This window comes from Mauremys mutica, chromosome 17 (genome assembly GCF_020497125.1).
Source record: "Mauremys mutica isolate MM-2020 ecotype Southern chromosome 17, ASM2049712v1, whole genome shotgun sequence".
In the NCBI taxonomy this organism is placed as follows: domain Eukaryota; kingdom Metazoa; phylum Chordata; order Testudines; family Geoemydidae; genus Mauremys; species Mauremys mutica.
This window is the reverse complement of record NC_059088.1, coordinates 21,914,182-21,928,920: the sequence shown is the minus strand read 5'-3', so window position 1 is coordinate 21,928,920 and position 14,739 is coordinate 21,914,182. Positions and strand designations below refer to the sequence as shown.

At 52.2% G+C, this 14,739-nt stretch overlaps 1 protein-coding gene across 5 annotated transcripts in view; it reads right to left on the bottom strand.

The window, feature by feature from the left end:
* CGN (cingulin) overlaps positions 1-14,739 on the bottom strand; it is a 61,247-nt gene that overhangs the window by 30,875 nt on the left and 15,633 nt on the right. For 4 of the 5 annotated variants that reach the window (XM_044990971.1, XM_044990973.1, XM_044990974.1 and 1 more), the window contains 6 exons: positions 6,547-7,786; positions 5,431-5,534; positions 3,832-3,901; positions 1,404-1,502; positions 755-894; positions 125-266 (listed from right to left, as the gene is read on the bottom strand). In XM_044990971.1, coding sequence (XP_044846906.1) covers positions 125-266; positions 755-894; positions 1,404-1,502; positions 3,832-3,901; positions 5,431-5,534; positions 6,547-7,758 — 1,767 coding nt within the window. In that variant the 5' untranslated portion in view covers positions 7,759-7,786. Of the gene's footprint in view, positions 1-124; positions 267-754; positions 895-1,403; positions 1,503-3,831; positions 3,902-5,430; positions 5,535-6,546; positions 7,787-14,739 lie in introns of those variants that run through there. The other variant, XM_044990972.1, reaches the window with a different exon arrangement.

Here is a 14,739-nt window from a genome sequence, read left to right as displayed (position 1 = left end):
CAGCGCTGTAATTCAGCGCAGCACTGTCGGCTTCAATGACTGCGTCCATTTACCCCGGCTGAGAACCGGGCCCACAGCACAGTCAGGATCCAAGACGCGCGATCAGGAGGCAAGAGTCACGTACCTTCATGAGCTCGTCTCTGTCTGCGGAGTCCACCGAGGATTTCCGCAGCCTGTCCAGCTCCTCGTGCATCCCCATTAGCTGCTCTTCCACGTCTCCCAGTTTGTCCTCTGCCTGCTCTCTGGCAACTTCCACTTCCTTCAGCCTAGAGGAGACCGTGCGAGCCTGTTCAGAGCCGGCCAGGGCAGAGCCTGGTCTCAGCACAGTATAGCCAGAGCCCACATACAATTCTGGCCCAGACATCGGCTTGCTGTGATCCCCCTCAGGGGCCAGGTTACCTAGTGGATAGGGCTCTGGGCTGGGAGTCAGGAGACCGGAGTTCAATTCCTGGCCTTGGCCACAGACTCCCTGTGGGACCTTGGGCAAGTCATCCCATCTACCCTGTGCCTCAGTTCTCCAGCTGTACAATGGGAATAATACCTCAAGAGGACAAAGCCATGAATGGCCTTGAGGCAGTTAGGATCAGCTAGATAAGGCAGGTCACTTCATCTATAAACACAGGGATGCCTGCAACCTAACTCAGGGGGTGGAAAGGGCTTGTTAATGAGGGCAAGCACGGTATCCATCGCGAGGATCATTAGCGCTCTGCCAGGACCTGCGTAGCCCACCCCAGACACAAGAAACGGCTCCTACTCTTGCAAGCGGCTTTTCAGCTCCTGGGTCGTCTTCTCCAAGGCCCCCTTGAGGCGCCTGCACTCGTCCTGCGCCTCCTCCAGCCGGCTCTCCAGGTTCCGAGCAGCACCGCTCCTGGCCTGCTCCGCTTTCTGGCGGAGCTGGGAGGGGAGAGAATAGAGCGTTAGCGGCCACGGAAGAAGGAGCGGCTAGGATTTAAAGGGACGCTGCCACCAGCTAGCTTCAGAGAATGTTTCTCGCGGCATCCCGTGAACAAATCCTGAGCTGGCGTAAGCCAGCCCACTGACTTCACCGGAACTGGGCCAGCTGAGGATCTGGTCCTAAGGGGATTAGGCACCTCACTCCTAATTCAGGGGTAAAAAAAGGGGATATTCCAGTCCAGGAGTAAAGGGTGAGACCCCTACACAATACTTACAGCCCCTGGACCAATATAATTACAGAGTCACTGGCCGAATCCCGCCCCTCAAAACCTCCCTACTCCCATGCTAGGGTGTATGGAGACAGCAGAGCCCAGGCTCCTCTGCAGCGCACCCCCACCCAATGCAGTGGAAGGGTGGCAGCTCCATAGGGCTGGCAGCCTTCCACCACCCGCCCAGCAAAGCAGGAGTTTACTGTCCAGTGCATCTAGCTGACCAGGTACTGGCATCACCTTGGTCTCTTCATCTAGTTTCTGCTGCAGCTCCTCCACCTTCCTTTTCAGCTCACTGTTCTGGGAAACAGATCCTCTTGCGTCCTCAGGAGGCACCACCTGTCAGACAGAGCCCCCTCTTTGTGTAACACAAGCACCCTGGAGATGCTGCCTGAAGTCAATCACTGGAGAGGAAGGATGGTCTTGTGGTTAAGACACTGACTGGGATGGGACTCTGGAGCCCTGGGGTCAAGTCCCAGCTCCACCAGGAATGAAACCAAGATCTCCTGAGTGCCAATCCAGTGTTCTCCGTCCTTCTCCCTCAATGCTCAAGTAGTTCAGGCCACCAATTATAAACTTGCCTTAAGTTAAGGGGGGAAAATGCCAGTCTCATTCATTCACAGCAGTAATTTTTTTAAACCTGACACTAGCAAGCAGCCCTCTGATGCCAACATCAAAAGATATGGCTCTGAGTCCTGCCAGAGGTATGTTGGGCCTCAAGCAGGAGGCTCTGAAATGCCAGTTTTAATCAACACCGCTGTCATTTCAGGCAAGCTTCGAGCACAGCATGCAGCAGCCAGCACCAGACGAGCTGCGATAATGGTGGACTCGGCAAAATGGGTTCAGATCTCTTTTAATACAGAATATTAAATGGGAAATGCACTCTTGGTTAACATCTCCAATAGTGTCAGAGCAGATTCCTGAAAGGAAGCCATGTTGCTTTCATACACAGATAATTCTAGGTATTAAAGAGAGTCTCATTTCTGTCTGCTGCCCTGGAGAAGATGACAAACAAACAAAAAACAAAAACAAAAAAACAAAAAAACCAATTCCAGGGCCACATCGGTGTCCACAGGAGAAACTGATCTCGTCCGGCTAATGGGATAATGTAAAAACACACACCCAGAATCCCAGCCCAAAAACTTTCATTCTTGCTTTAAACTGCTTATGGTTGCAGTTCAGAAAGGATAAAAATATTGAGCCCTAGAGAGCAAAGCATTTGTCAGATTGACCAACTTGTCAAGCCTGGAATCCAACCTCCAGCCGGGGCCAATCGCTGAAAAGCCCACAATGCATCTGACCACGCTGCGTACTGGGAGGTGGGGGGGAGAGAAAAGCATCCTTCCTGACCCCCAAGTTAAAACCTCAAGTATGAGATTGGACTCTCCTTATCATCTTCACGTGCTTGGGCATGAAGATTTGCAGAAAACTGGACATAGTACAGCTCCCTCCTGGAACAGGGCGTTCCACAGTGCATGAAGATATAAGCAGACTGCGATTTCACCAGTTCTGCCCAGAAATGGGTGGGTGGGTGGGTGGGGGTGGGGGGGGGGGTGTCAGGGGGCGGTATTCTTTCAGCAGGATGCATTGAGCTGGAACAACTCAGAAGGGCTAAAAGTTGACTGGCTAAATTCTGGGGAAGGCCCTTTCCTGATACAGATTTGCATCATTGTGATGAACTAAAAGGCTTAACGGAGATGCTCAGCCCGTTGGTGCGGGTCAGGAGAAGAGGGTAATGTCTACCCTACAGCTGTAAGTTTCCAGCTCATAAGAAGAACGTAAGAACATAAGAATGGCCCTACTGGGTCAGACCAAAGGTCCATGTAGCCCAGTGTCCTGTTTTCCTACAGTGGCCAGTGGTAGGTGCACCATAGGGAATGAACAGAAAATCATCAAGTGATCCATCCCCTGTCGCTCATTCCCAGCTTCTGGCAAACAGAGGCTAGGGACACCATCCCTGCCCATCCTGACTAATAGCCACTGATGGACCTGTCCTCCATGAACTTATCTAGTTCTTTTTTGAACCCTGTTATGATCTTGGCCTTCACAACATCCTCTGGCAAGGAGTTCCACAGGTTGACTGTGCGCTGTGTGAAGAAAATACTTCTTTTTATTTGTTTTAAACCTGCTGCCTATTAATTTCATTTGGTGGCTCCTAGTTCTTATATTATGAGTAGTAGTAAACAACACTTCCTCATCTACTTTCTCTACACCAGTCATGATTTTATAGCTCGGGTCAACATGCCTGGGCTAGCTTTGACGGAGTTAGTGCACTAAAAATAGTAGTGTTGCCACAGCAACGCAAGCTGTCCGGAGAACAATCCCATGTGAAACAGTAGCTAAGTAGGAGGATGGTTAGTCTCTCCCGCGGCCCAAAACACCCTGGCATACTTCTATTTTTAGTGCACTAACTTGATCAGAGCTAGTGGGTGTACGTCTCTCCGACCAGAGAATCACACTTCCAGCTGCAGTGCAGATGTACACTAAGAGACGGCAGTCATCCTGGCCGATCAGTATCACCCGGGCTTGATAATACAGGAGGTGAAAAATTCACCCTTCTGCCGAGAGTCAGGTGCCACATAAGTCTCACAGGGCTTTTGCACTGGACTCAGTCCAGGGATGAATGTCACTCTCTGCAAAGTAAGGGGAGGCTGGTATGGAGACTTACAGTGAGCGCTTGGATCTTCTCAAACATCAGGTTGGTTTTTCTCTTCAGCGAGCTTTCGCTTTCTTTGCTCCTGAAAAAGAAACAAGCAGATACCAACAAAGAAAATCATTCAGGTTAAAAGGGACATAGGCATGGGGGGGAGAAGCAGAGCAGTGTTTAAGGCACTCGCCTATGACTCTGGAGACTTAGGTTTGAATCCCAGCTCTGCCACAGGACCTGCGTGACCTTAGGTAAGTCACTTAACCCCATCCATGCCTCAGTTTCCCCATCTGAACAAGGGGATGAAATACATTAAAGACTGTGAAGTGCTCAAGTACTTTGGTAACAGGGACCAGGTAAGTACTTAAGAGACAAACACTTTTGTCTGGATTTTTTAAACTTAATGTTGTTGCAGGTGACACTTCAGATCAGCATCTCTGGGGCAAGTTAGGAGAAAGTTCTGTTCACTGCTCCCCGCAGTCTGAGGACCAGAATATATGAATGGGAGGTAAAGGGGTAAGTCCCTGCTTATAAGAAGCCAGGGGAGTCAAAATCCGAGAGTGAATGTTTCAGTCAAGTGTCCACAAGGCGGGGAAGCGGGAAGAAGAGAGATTGTCTTTAAACCCTCGCTTTCCCGTAGAGAATCCTTTTAGTGATTAAGTTCAGCGGATCAGCTGCATCATATGCCCTGTACTCCCACCCAACTGGGGTCTTTCCAGAGAACAGACACTATCCACCCCCACAGGATTATTTAAAACAGGAGGCGACTCCGACAGGAATTAATTCCCTTTGTCGGCTCCAAGGCTGCCAATTTGCACCTTTCTAGAATCGCTACCGCTTAGCCAAGAGGCTTAGAGTTGTTAGTTCGTGGGCTAGGCTATAGTTCAAGGGTTCTGAAGCCAACGCTCCCACAAGATGGCCAAGGCGCTAGACTCCTATCCCAGGGTTGGATTTAAAGAGACAGAGTTTTGTTTTATTTAAAGGACCAATTTTCCTGCACATCTGGGGCCAGACTTTCCAGACTCAGATTCCAAGGCCAGAAGGGCCCATTGCGATCAGCTAGTCTGAGCTCCTGTGTAATAGACTCCATAGCTAGGCTCCTGTTTAGGATAGATTTCCCTAGCGAGAGCCGTGGGGCAGATTTCCCCTAGCGAGAGCCGTGGGGCAGATTTCATTTGAAAACCACCGTCCCTTTGAGAGAAATGTGGGTCTCTGATACAGCATGTTTGCTGGGGCCCCACCTCCTCCGATTTCACTTTATTTACACAGATTTTACAGATTTTTTTGGGGGGCCCTGAGGGCCCCAGTACAATTGTGCCCCCTTTTTCCCTCTGCTTCTGGTCAGCCCTGATCCCATCCCCGGGAAGATGCAGCACTTTGTACCATTTCAGAAACCTCTTTCACTCAAGTGAGTTTGTGCAGTGTTGTTGGAGCCGGGCTGGTCCCAGGATATGAGAGAAACAAGGTGAGACAAGGGAATATGTTTTATTGGTCCAACTTCTGCTGGTGAGAGCTGTGAGCATCCAAGCGTGTGCCTCAGTGCCTCCAACAGAGCAAGCTGCACATCAGACGCTGCTCCCCTGTCTAACGCTGGACCCGAGCGCTCGGCCCAACACTCACCCATCCTTCAGGATACTGTAAATCAGCTCCTTGGTGGACTCGCTGCTCCCAGGCGGAGAGACTTCCTGCTGGTCTTTCAGAAGGTCTGGAGTGGACTTAAGCTGCTAACGAGACAGGACAAGCGTCACCAGATGCTCACTGCACAGCAGTAGGACCTGCCAGCCGGGATCAGACCAATGGGCCCATTTAGCCTGGTAGCCCGTCTGATGGCAGCCAGCACCAGCTGATTCAGAGCAAGGCACAAGCCAAGCCCACCACTCTCTTTATGGAATAACCCTGCACCCCAGGGTAAGTTTCTTCTTAAGCCCAGGCAACGAGTGCTTGGCTTATGCCCTGAAGCAGGAAGATCTGCATCCACCTATGACGCTGTCACTGTGCTCCCTATATTAGGAGAGGACAACAGCAGCAGTTTTGCAAGCAAACGTGGCTGGGATCTGATGTAACTAGGTGTAGGTGGCAGTTAGGTTGCGGCCCTTAAGGGCCTAGCGAATTTCCGAGTCAAATGCACCTCGGGACCTATGCTCCCGGCATTGAACTCTCGTGCATAAAGCACTTGGAAATAGCCCAGCTGGGAACAGCATTCCTTAAGGAGGAGCAGCAGCTTCCTCACTGGGGTAGGAAGAAGCAGAAGATGGGGCATGCTGATTTCAGGTTGAATAACCACATTGCTGCAGCCACCACCAGCGTCTGGCATTGCACGCGGCCACTCAGGGCACGTCTACGCTGCGACTGCAGCGCAAAGCTAGTGGCAACCGCAGCAGCAAAGCCTCAGCGGCACGAGCAGGGGTGGCTTGACCCTGCCCCAGGGAGCTAGGCGGGGCTAGCCTGTGCGGCGGCAGTTCACTGCTCCCCTTACTGCCATCACACCTCCCGACTGCAGGGGAGGCATATCCTGAGATCAGGGACCAATGGCGTCACCCAGCAGTGAACTTAAGGCCCAGAGAGCTAATTAAGGCTCCATCCTGAGCACTGACAGCATGTGGTTTGCTGGGCTGTCAAGAAGTCGTGCACGTTGCTACCCCCATTGGCTACTCCCGTGCTTAGCGTGAAATCGGTGCCGAAGCACGGCCAGCGTGCCGAGCCCCAGGCAGGCCTGAGCCCCGAACCAAGAGTTACCTGCAGTTCTGATTGCACTTGACTTTGCTGCTGCTCAACGACAGGCTCCTCCAAGCTTTTATGGATCCAGTCTCGCGGCAGCTGGGCCTTGACTGAGTTTTCCTTCAGATCTTCCCGGAGCGCTCGGTTCAGGCTGCCGGTGCGAGGCGCATTGGCCACACCAGGCTGTTTGGCGGCCAGGCCCTTCGGCCCTTCCCTGAGGCGATCCTGGAGCTGGGCGGCACTCAGCTCTCTGGAATCGGCCGTGTCGTGGTTGGACACCCTGCCGTCAAGACTCTGCGACCGCTTCCTCTCCTCCGGGGAGATCCGGCTTCTCCTGGCAGCTCGGCCCCTCTGCTGAACCTTCCCGTCGAACTTTGTGATCAGGGAATCCACCGAGGACAGGGGCTTCGTGTCGATGTCACTTTGGTCAGCTGGCTGCCGAGGCCTGGAGGACTCTGGGTCTGGTGATGGCTGCTTGCCTACAAACCTTCGTCCAGAAGCAGCATGGGATTCCTGGTTGGGGTCAGTCCTTTTCCTGCCTGCAATGTCCAGCGTGCTGCTGCTCTTGGCACTGGCTGGAGACTGGGATCGGTACGTGCCCCTGGTCTGCATGCTGAGAGGGCTTGGGCCATAGGCCTCCTCTGAACTGGGGCTTAACAGAGAGCTGTGAGATTGAGTCCTCCTGAGCTCCTCCCCAAAAGGCCTCTGGGGTGGCAGCTGTCTGGAGCTGCCCTGAGGGGACGAGGAGCCATCCCTGCGGTAGGAACGAGCTGCCTCAGCGCTGACAGGCCTGGTCTCCCTCGGGTAGCCCTGGGAGCTCAGCTCCTCGTCAGAGGTGCTGTACTGGGAGTTATACTGGGAATGTCTGGCCACGTACCGGCTTTCCGGCAGGTCAGAATCAGAGCTGATGGAGCCCAGGCCTTCCCTGAGGGAGTTAGGGGGCAGCTGCTCAGGCCACTGGCTGTGAGCAGGGTTCCCATATTTACTCTCACTTTTGATCTGCACCCCGAAGGAGTCCTCTCCTTTCGCCCCGCTGTTCAGGACCACGAAGGGCTGCCCGTCGATGCCCTGGACCCTCACCGCGACCCCGTAGGAGCCTGGCTTGGAATGCTTGGGCCTGATCTTTTGCGGCTTCTTCATTTCCTTCAGGTCATCTATGAATCTGATCTGAACCCCGTAGTCCACGGGGTTTGGCTTCTCGGCCATAGCTCCATTCACGTGCCGCTCCATCCCTGGGGGTTAAAAGCACTCCAGGCTCCTGCAGGGGAAAGAGGAAAACACTCTCATGCCACTGGCACAGCTGGGTTTAGGTAGGGAGCCAGGAGCAGCTGCTGGCCAGGCTGAGCTTGAGGAAACTGGGCTTATAGATTTCAAAGCCAGAAGGAACCCTTGGCCCTCCTGGATCACACAGGCCCGATCTTTTAGAGGAACAGCCAATCTGGATTTAAAAATTGAATCCACCCATGACCCTTAATAAATTGTTCCAGTGGTTCCTCTCGCTGTTAAAAACCCACACACCTTATTTCCTGGCCGAGTTTGTCTAGCTTCAGCTTCCAGCCATTGGCTCATGTTCGACTTTCCTCTGCTCGATTGAAGGGCCCACTACTAAATATTTTTTCCCCCATGTAGGTACTTGTAGTCTGTGATGAGGCGCCTGCCCCACACTGGGCTCTAAGGGGTTAATAGAGCCCTAGGGAGGCTGCGCAGGAGGCAGCCAATCAGAGAAGGACTGAGGGGAACAGCCAACCAGGCCCATATCAAAAGGGAGCTGCAGGGCAGAGGAGGGGAGTTCTCTGCTAGGAGCCCAGGGAGGAAGGACCGTGTCCCCAGGGCTGAGACAACTGCCAGCACCCTGGACAGAGCAGTGCCGCTAGCGGGGACCGGGGGAGCAAGCGACAGCTCCTGGCTGGCTGCTGGGGTTTGCAGGCTGAAGCCCTGGGGCAAAGGCAAAGAGGATACTGGGGCCATGAGGAAGTGGCCAGACAATTAGCTCCAGTGCCACTAAGGGAGGTGGCTGAAGAGCGGACTCCCCCCGGAAGAGGGGAGCACAGTGTGTGGCACGGCCAGAGGGCTGCGTCGCGGAAGAGGACGCCGCGGTCCTTGGAGGGCCTTCGGTCCTAGAGCAGGAGTGACGGCTCAGCCCCCTCTTCAGGTGGTGTCTTGCTGCCAATTCCCAAGACAGCCAGCAGGAGGCACCACAGTGGTGACTGGAACCCCATTACATAGGCTAATCAAGTCACCCCTAAACTTCCTCTTCGTTAAGCTAAAGAGCTCAACCACTATAAAGGCATGTGATTAACCTTGTGAAAGCAGAGCATAACCCACCAGAGCAGGCAGGCGCTCTCTCTCGCAATCCCATTCAAATCTGGAATGCTTTGTTGATACAGAGTTTATTTACACTGGAGATACGGAACCGTGTTCAAGAGATTAAAGTTCGGCACGCCTAGTACGTGTCTCCGTTTATTACTGAACAACACATACAAGCGGAAGGCGCCCTGGGCAGGGCCCTAGAAATGCAAGGTTCTCAAAGCAGAGAGTGATCCATTGCCAGATCAGGGCCTAAGCCAAGCCGTGAAGGAAGCAGGGCTCCACAAATCGGGCTTCACCCATCCTGCACCCTTCTAGGATTGGGGCCTTAGTGACTTGCCAAGGACTCAGCAAATCGGCAATAAGAGCCATGAATAGAACCCAGGAGTCTCAACTCCCTTTCCCTCTCTATCCAACAGACGCCCCTTAAACAAACAAACATACACACGCTTCTCAAGTGCAAGATTTTGTTGTTGTTTCCAATATCTCTGGGAAGGGGACGAATTTTACTGCAGAACCTTAGACAACACTGAAGATTCCTTTTTACTTGTCACACTAGCAATGCATCTCATGCGAGGATTAGCCAGGCTGGAGATTAATCGCTTTCTGAAGTTTATACGCAGCATTTTTCCTTCAAAACCTCCCCCACTCCCCAAAAGCAGACAAACATGCAATTGTTAAAACGATATGAGACACTAAACCAAAAAAGCATATGACAGACCAGAAGCCTCACGCTAGCACTGCTGAACCGAGCTGCATTTCTAGGACAGAGCCGTTTCACACACGGTGAAAGCCTGTTATCCTGACACGGAGTACATGCCATCCTTCAAGTCACCAGCATTCCAGATGCAACCCATCCTATTCCCCTTCTCCCATCAAAATCCTGATCAGCCGCACAGCTCCAGTGCCTACAGCCTCGGGCTCCTATTAAAAAAATATGTAGCGTCAGCAAATACAACATGCACACGCTCACAAGGGAAAGTAGAGGAGAAAAGCAGGATATGATCTGAGAGAAAGTGTGTGTGTGTGAGGAGAGAGAGAGAGACTCTGAAGACCAGACTACCTACCTCTTCTGGCTTGCTTGCCTAAGAAACACAAGCAGAGTGCTGCATACTCACTGCAACTGAAGGTTGGCACCTCTGTTGGGTACGAAAGCAGAAGCCCGACATCCACAAGAGACCTGAATAAGAACCCCACTGCGCCTGGTCACCGGCGTCCGATCTAGGCTAGCGTCCCCAGCACTTCGGTAGCCGTAAGACTCCCATTTGGTGGGAACAGATATTAGCAGTGACATATTGAGCACAAAAGTGATGTAACACTCATCAGTCCCAGGGGCAGCCTGCCTGAAGAGAGTCTTTTGCTCCCCACTGGATGCAGTGAGCTTCACTGCATCAGTTCCGTTTGCAATATGTTAGACGAGCAATTACCATAAGCTACACGGACTGCTTCACTGTAGGCACGGGCAGGCGGCCGGCAGCACGTAATGGGAATGACAGCCTGCCTGAATTCCCTCCAGCATGTAACTGACCGGCAGTCAGGGCATCTGTAGGCGTGTCTGATATGCCGCTGCTCCAGCTGTCTGATAGCCAAGCAGGTTACCTGCTTGAGCTCCCAGGGCTCCTTCTACCCTTGATCTGCAGAGCAGCTTGGAGACTGCCCTTCCAGCTGGAGGAAGAGCAGGATTCTGCTCCAGGGTACCTCGTGTTGCCCCAGTTTAAGAGGGGAGGGGAGATATAGATGCGTACCTCACTGCCTTTGAGCAGTCTTGCCCTTTGAACCTGGCTGATGCTGCAGACCGGCCCCACAGTTTCACCTGGTACTCGTCCCAAAGCCAGAGAGGCGTGCAGCCAGATGGACAGAGCTGATACTGGGGACGATGAATAGTTCACAAAAGCTCTACTGCTTACGTTTGAATCGACACCTGAGGCTTATAGGAAAAGGCTTCAGGGTGTGCAGAAGACCCCAAGTGTGACCCTATATGGAAGCCACCACCCTGATGGGAGAATCTCTCCATGTCCTTGAGAAGCAGCAGCTAAGTCGACGGAAGAATTCTTCCATTGACCTAGCGCTATCTATGCAGGGACTTAGGTCGGCTCAGCTATGGTGCTCAGGAGTGTGGATTTTTCACACCCCGGAGTGACACAGCTGAGTTGATGTAAATTTTCAAGTCTAGTGTTAACCAGCCCTAAGTCATCAGTGACCAGTGATTTTGGGCAGGCGCCTTAGAGGGCAGGTGTACTTTAACACTCTGGGCCCCTTTAAGATGTTTCCAGTTGGGATCCTCACCTTCCCCCCCACACAAATTGGGAAAAGCAACCAGGGTAGGTTGTATTAGCTGTTGTGGTAGAACACAGGGAGTGTGTGTGTGGGGGGGTGGATCTCAGGCAGTGAGGCCCTAAAGCCACCTTACCCCTCTGTATATAGGTTTTCACGGGATCACTTCACAAGCAGTGTCGCTGGTACATTTCGTACAAGCGTAGAGAGATTGCAGCAGTCTGTACAGCACCAAGCACAATGGGGTCCTGGTTCGTTTCCAGGGCGCTGCAACAGCATTTCACCGCTCGCTAGGATCCCTTGGGAGCCAGGCACTTGCAAGCCATCTCTTGTGCTTCTGAGTCCTTAACTCCAGAGGGCTCTGATTCAGGATCGGGGCTGCTACCACAATCATTATGGCACTTCAGAGGTTACATTTCTGCGAGGTAAATATGGCTAAGGACAACCTGAAAGTTCTTATCTGGCCCTCATTACCATAGTATCTGAGCACCTCAAAGTCAGTAGTGTATTTATCCTCACTACCCACCCCCCCCGGCAGGTAGGGCAGTGCTATTATCCCCAGTGTACAGATAGAAAATTGAGGTACAAAGAGGCTAAGTGACTTGACCAAGGTCACCCAGTCTGTGGTGAAGCAGGGACTTGAACCCAGCTCTCCCAAGTGCTAGGGAAGAGCCCTAACTGCTGGCCATGCTTCCTCAGTGCTATGGAAGCAATGGATTAGCAAAACGATTAAATACAAGCTTCTTTGACTAATACGGACAATGAGAGATTTTTCCAAAGGCCCATGGCACGTAGCAGTTTGTATAACATAAAAATCCCCGTCCCCCCCAGGAAGCAGTGTCAGCTCCCTACTTGCAACGCCTGCATTCAGGCAGCCTCCCTATAGGGCAGCATTGAGCTCGTTTCTTTAAGCAGCACATGACCTCTCTCCTGGTTTTCCTGCAGGTCTGCGGCAGGGACACTCTGGACAGAAATGAGCCTGCTGATTATTCTGGCAAGTGTGACTGTTTGGGGGAAGGGAGGAGGTTTTCTAGTGCTTTGAAGTCAGGAAGGATTTCCACTCTAATGCACAATCCTGCTGCCTTCCAGCCACAAGGGCACTAGATTTTTCTGTAAATAAGTTGTCTCAAGACCACAGCTCAGGAGAAGAGTCAGCTGATAGGCACTGGCTGTTCGCAACCAGGTAGCAACCTTCAGTTACCCTAATTAGTGCACAATGGAGATCCAGAAAGGAGACTTTTTAAATCACAACTGGTTTGTGTTTCCAGCCTAGCTATTTTTGAGAATCAGCTTTCTCACCTCTCCCCCAGACCATGGATCGCTATCATCTGGCCCCCATCCTCCTGTTTGATTTTTGAAAGGAGTCCCATGCCCTCTGCTTGCTTATGAGCCTTTCAAACTGGCTGCCGCAGTGGTCCCCGATGTGGTGCCCGCCGGGGCATGTATCTGTCCCCGCGTACTGGCTGGTGGACAAGCATCCGCCAAAATGCAGCAACGTCAAGAGGCGTCACCGCCGAAAAGCCGCTGATTTTCGGCGGCATTTCAGTGGCGACGCCTCTTGACGTTGTCGCTTCTCGGCAGCATTTCGGCAGATGCTTGTCCGCCGGCCACAGTCCTCGGCGGCTCATCGTCCGGCACCCGCCGGATGAAAAAGGTTAGGGAGCACTGTGCTGGCGTATGAAATACAGAGCCTTTGAAGAGGCATGAGTTTGGACCTCACAGCATCTCCTCCCCACCGGAGGCAGAGCGGAAGCAGAGAGTTATTACTGTAGCCCCGAGGAGCCTTAGTCACAGTGAGCCAGGACCCCCATCATGGCAGGAGCTGTGCAAACTGAACAAATTAGCCCTTGCCCCAAAGAGGTCACAATCTAATTCTGGCTGCCACAGACTCTCTGGGGTCTTGGGCAAGTCATTTTGCCTTGGGCCTCAGTTTGATCTGTAAAATGGGATTACACCTTTCTTCCTTTCACCAGTTTGCACTGTGAATTCTTCGGGACAGGGACTCCCACACCCCATCTATGCAGCGCCTGGCACAACGGGACCCTGATTATTGCAGTCTGGACCTCTAGGTGCTTGTGTGATGTAGGCAGCCTCATAACCCAAAAGGTATTTTCAACCAGGAATTGTCCAGACTCTTTGGTGGAAAGACTAATCGGCTGGCATCAATGGGCAACCCTAAGCCTAAAGAAAAAGTATGTTGGAAGAGATTCAGCTAGCGAGGTGCCATTGAAAGCAAAGCAGCAGATCGCTTCTTTAAAACTGCTAGCAAGATGTTCAGTGACACAGGTAGAGACACGCATTTGGTCTTATTTCAGCACCCGTAGCACATGCAGTTAAGTGGCTGCTCTCAGAAACAGGGGGATTATTGAAGAAGAGATTTAATTCGAGCCACAATAAACCTTTTCAGATATGTCCCTTACCATCCCCATCCAGCACCAAGCCAGCACTCATGGCATGAGTCAGTTTTCAGAACGCATACGAAGACACGGGGAGCACGGTAAAGTTATTTATTTTAAAGGCTGCAAAGAAGCCATTTGCTCTCAGTTTATCAAGCTTGCAAGGCAGCCTAAGAATTGGTATTTCCATCACCCACTGCAGAGAGCTGATAACAAGGGACTCGATTCTGTGACGTGCCCAGCACCCTGCTCAATCGGGCTCAGGGTGACCTTTGAATTCTCCACGTGCAAAATCAGTTGCGGGGAGAAAGAGAGGGAGGGAGATGGACAAACAAAACCCAACACACACAGGGATCATTTCCCCCTCACTCTCTGCCTCGAGGGGGAAAGACCCTGCGCTGTAAGTGGAGGATTCTGGCTACTCTCAGCTGAGGATTTAAAGATTTAGCAGAGCCTGCCAGGTAGGGAAAGCTGGATAAGCGACCCCAACAGTGCAAGCCCCTGGAAGAGTTGTGAGCCTGCTACAGATTCCTACACAGAGCCTTCATGCTAGCAGGTCATGGTACCACCACAGAGCGAGCACTACTAGCGAGGCACTGGCAGACTCTCCCCAGACACAGATCCCAGGAGCAGAAGTTTGGGCGATACAGAGCACTGCACAAATCCATCCAGGAATAAGACGCGGGGGGCGGGGCGAGACACAGACTTTACCCCAGTGTCCAAAACAGAGACCGGAAGCAACAGCATCAGTCTGATGGGGAGCCTTCAGGACAAGCAAGGAGGAAAAACTGGGCATAGCCCTACTGGAAGGAGGAAGAGAACAGGCGGATTTCTGTTATACACTAACCTGCCTGTTGATCATCCCTGCTCCAAATAGGCACAAAAGGTAAAAGCCTAAAACATGTTGCAAAACCTTATTCCTGAGCAACTGCTTGTGTTATTAATTCACCTCTGCCAGATTCTAAAAGGTCTCATTTTTAGTGCAATGAGGTCATGGCAATTAAGTATTTGAGAAGAATCTGGAAGAGGAGACCAGTGGTTTCTGCTACATCCAGTAGCCGTCACTCAGGTGAGAGAGCGAGAAAGAGCGGATATGCTACTCCCCCACCCCAGCTTGGCCCCGGAACTTCTGGGTGACCTTGGGCAGTCACGGCCCCGTTCTGTGCCTCAGTTCCCCCCCCCATGTGTAAAATGGTGGCACGGATACTGACCTCCGCTGTGAAGCGCTTGAAAG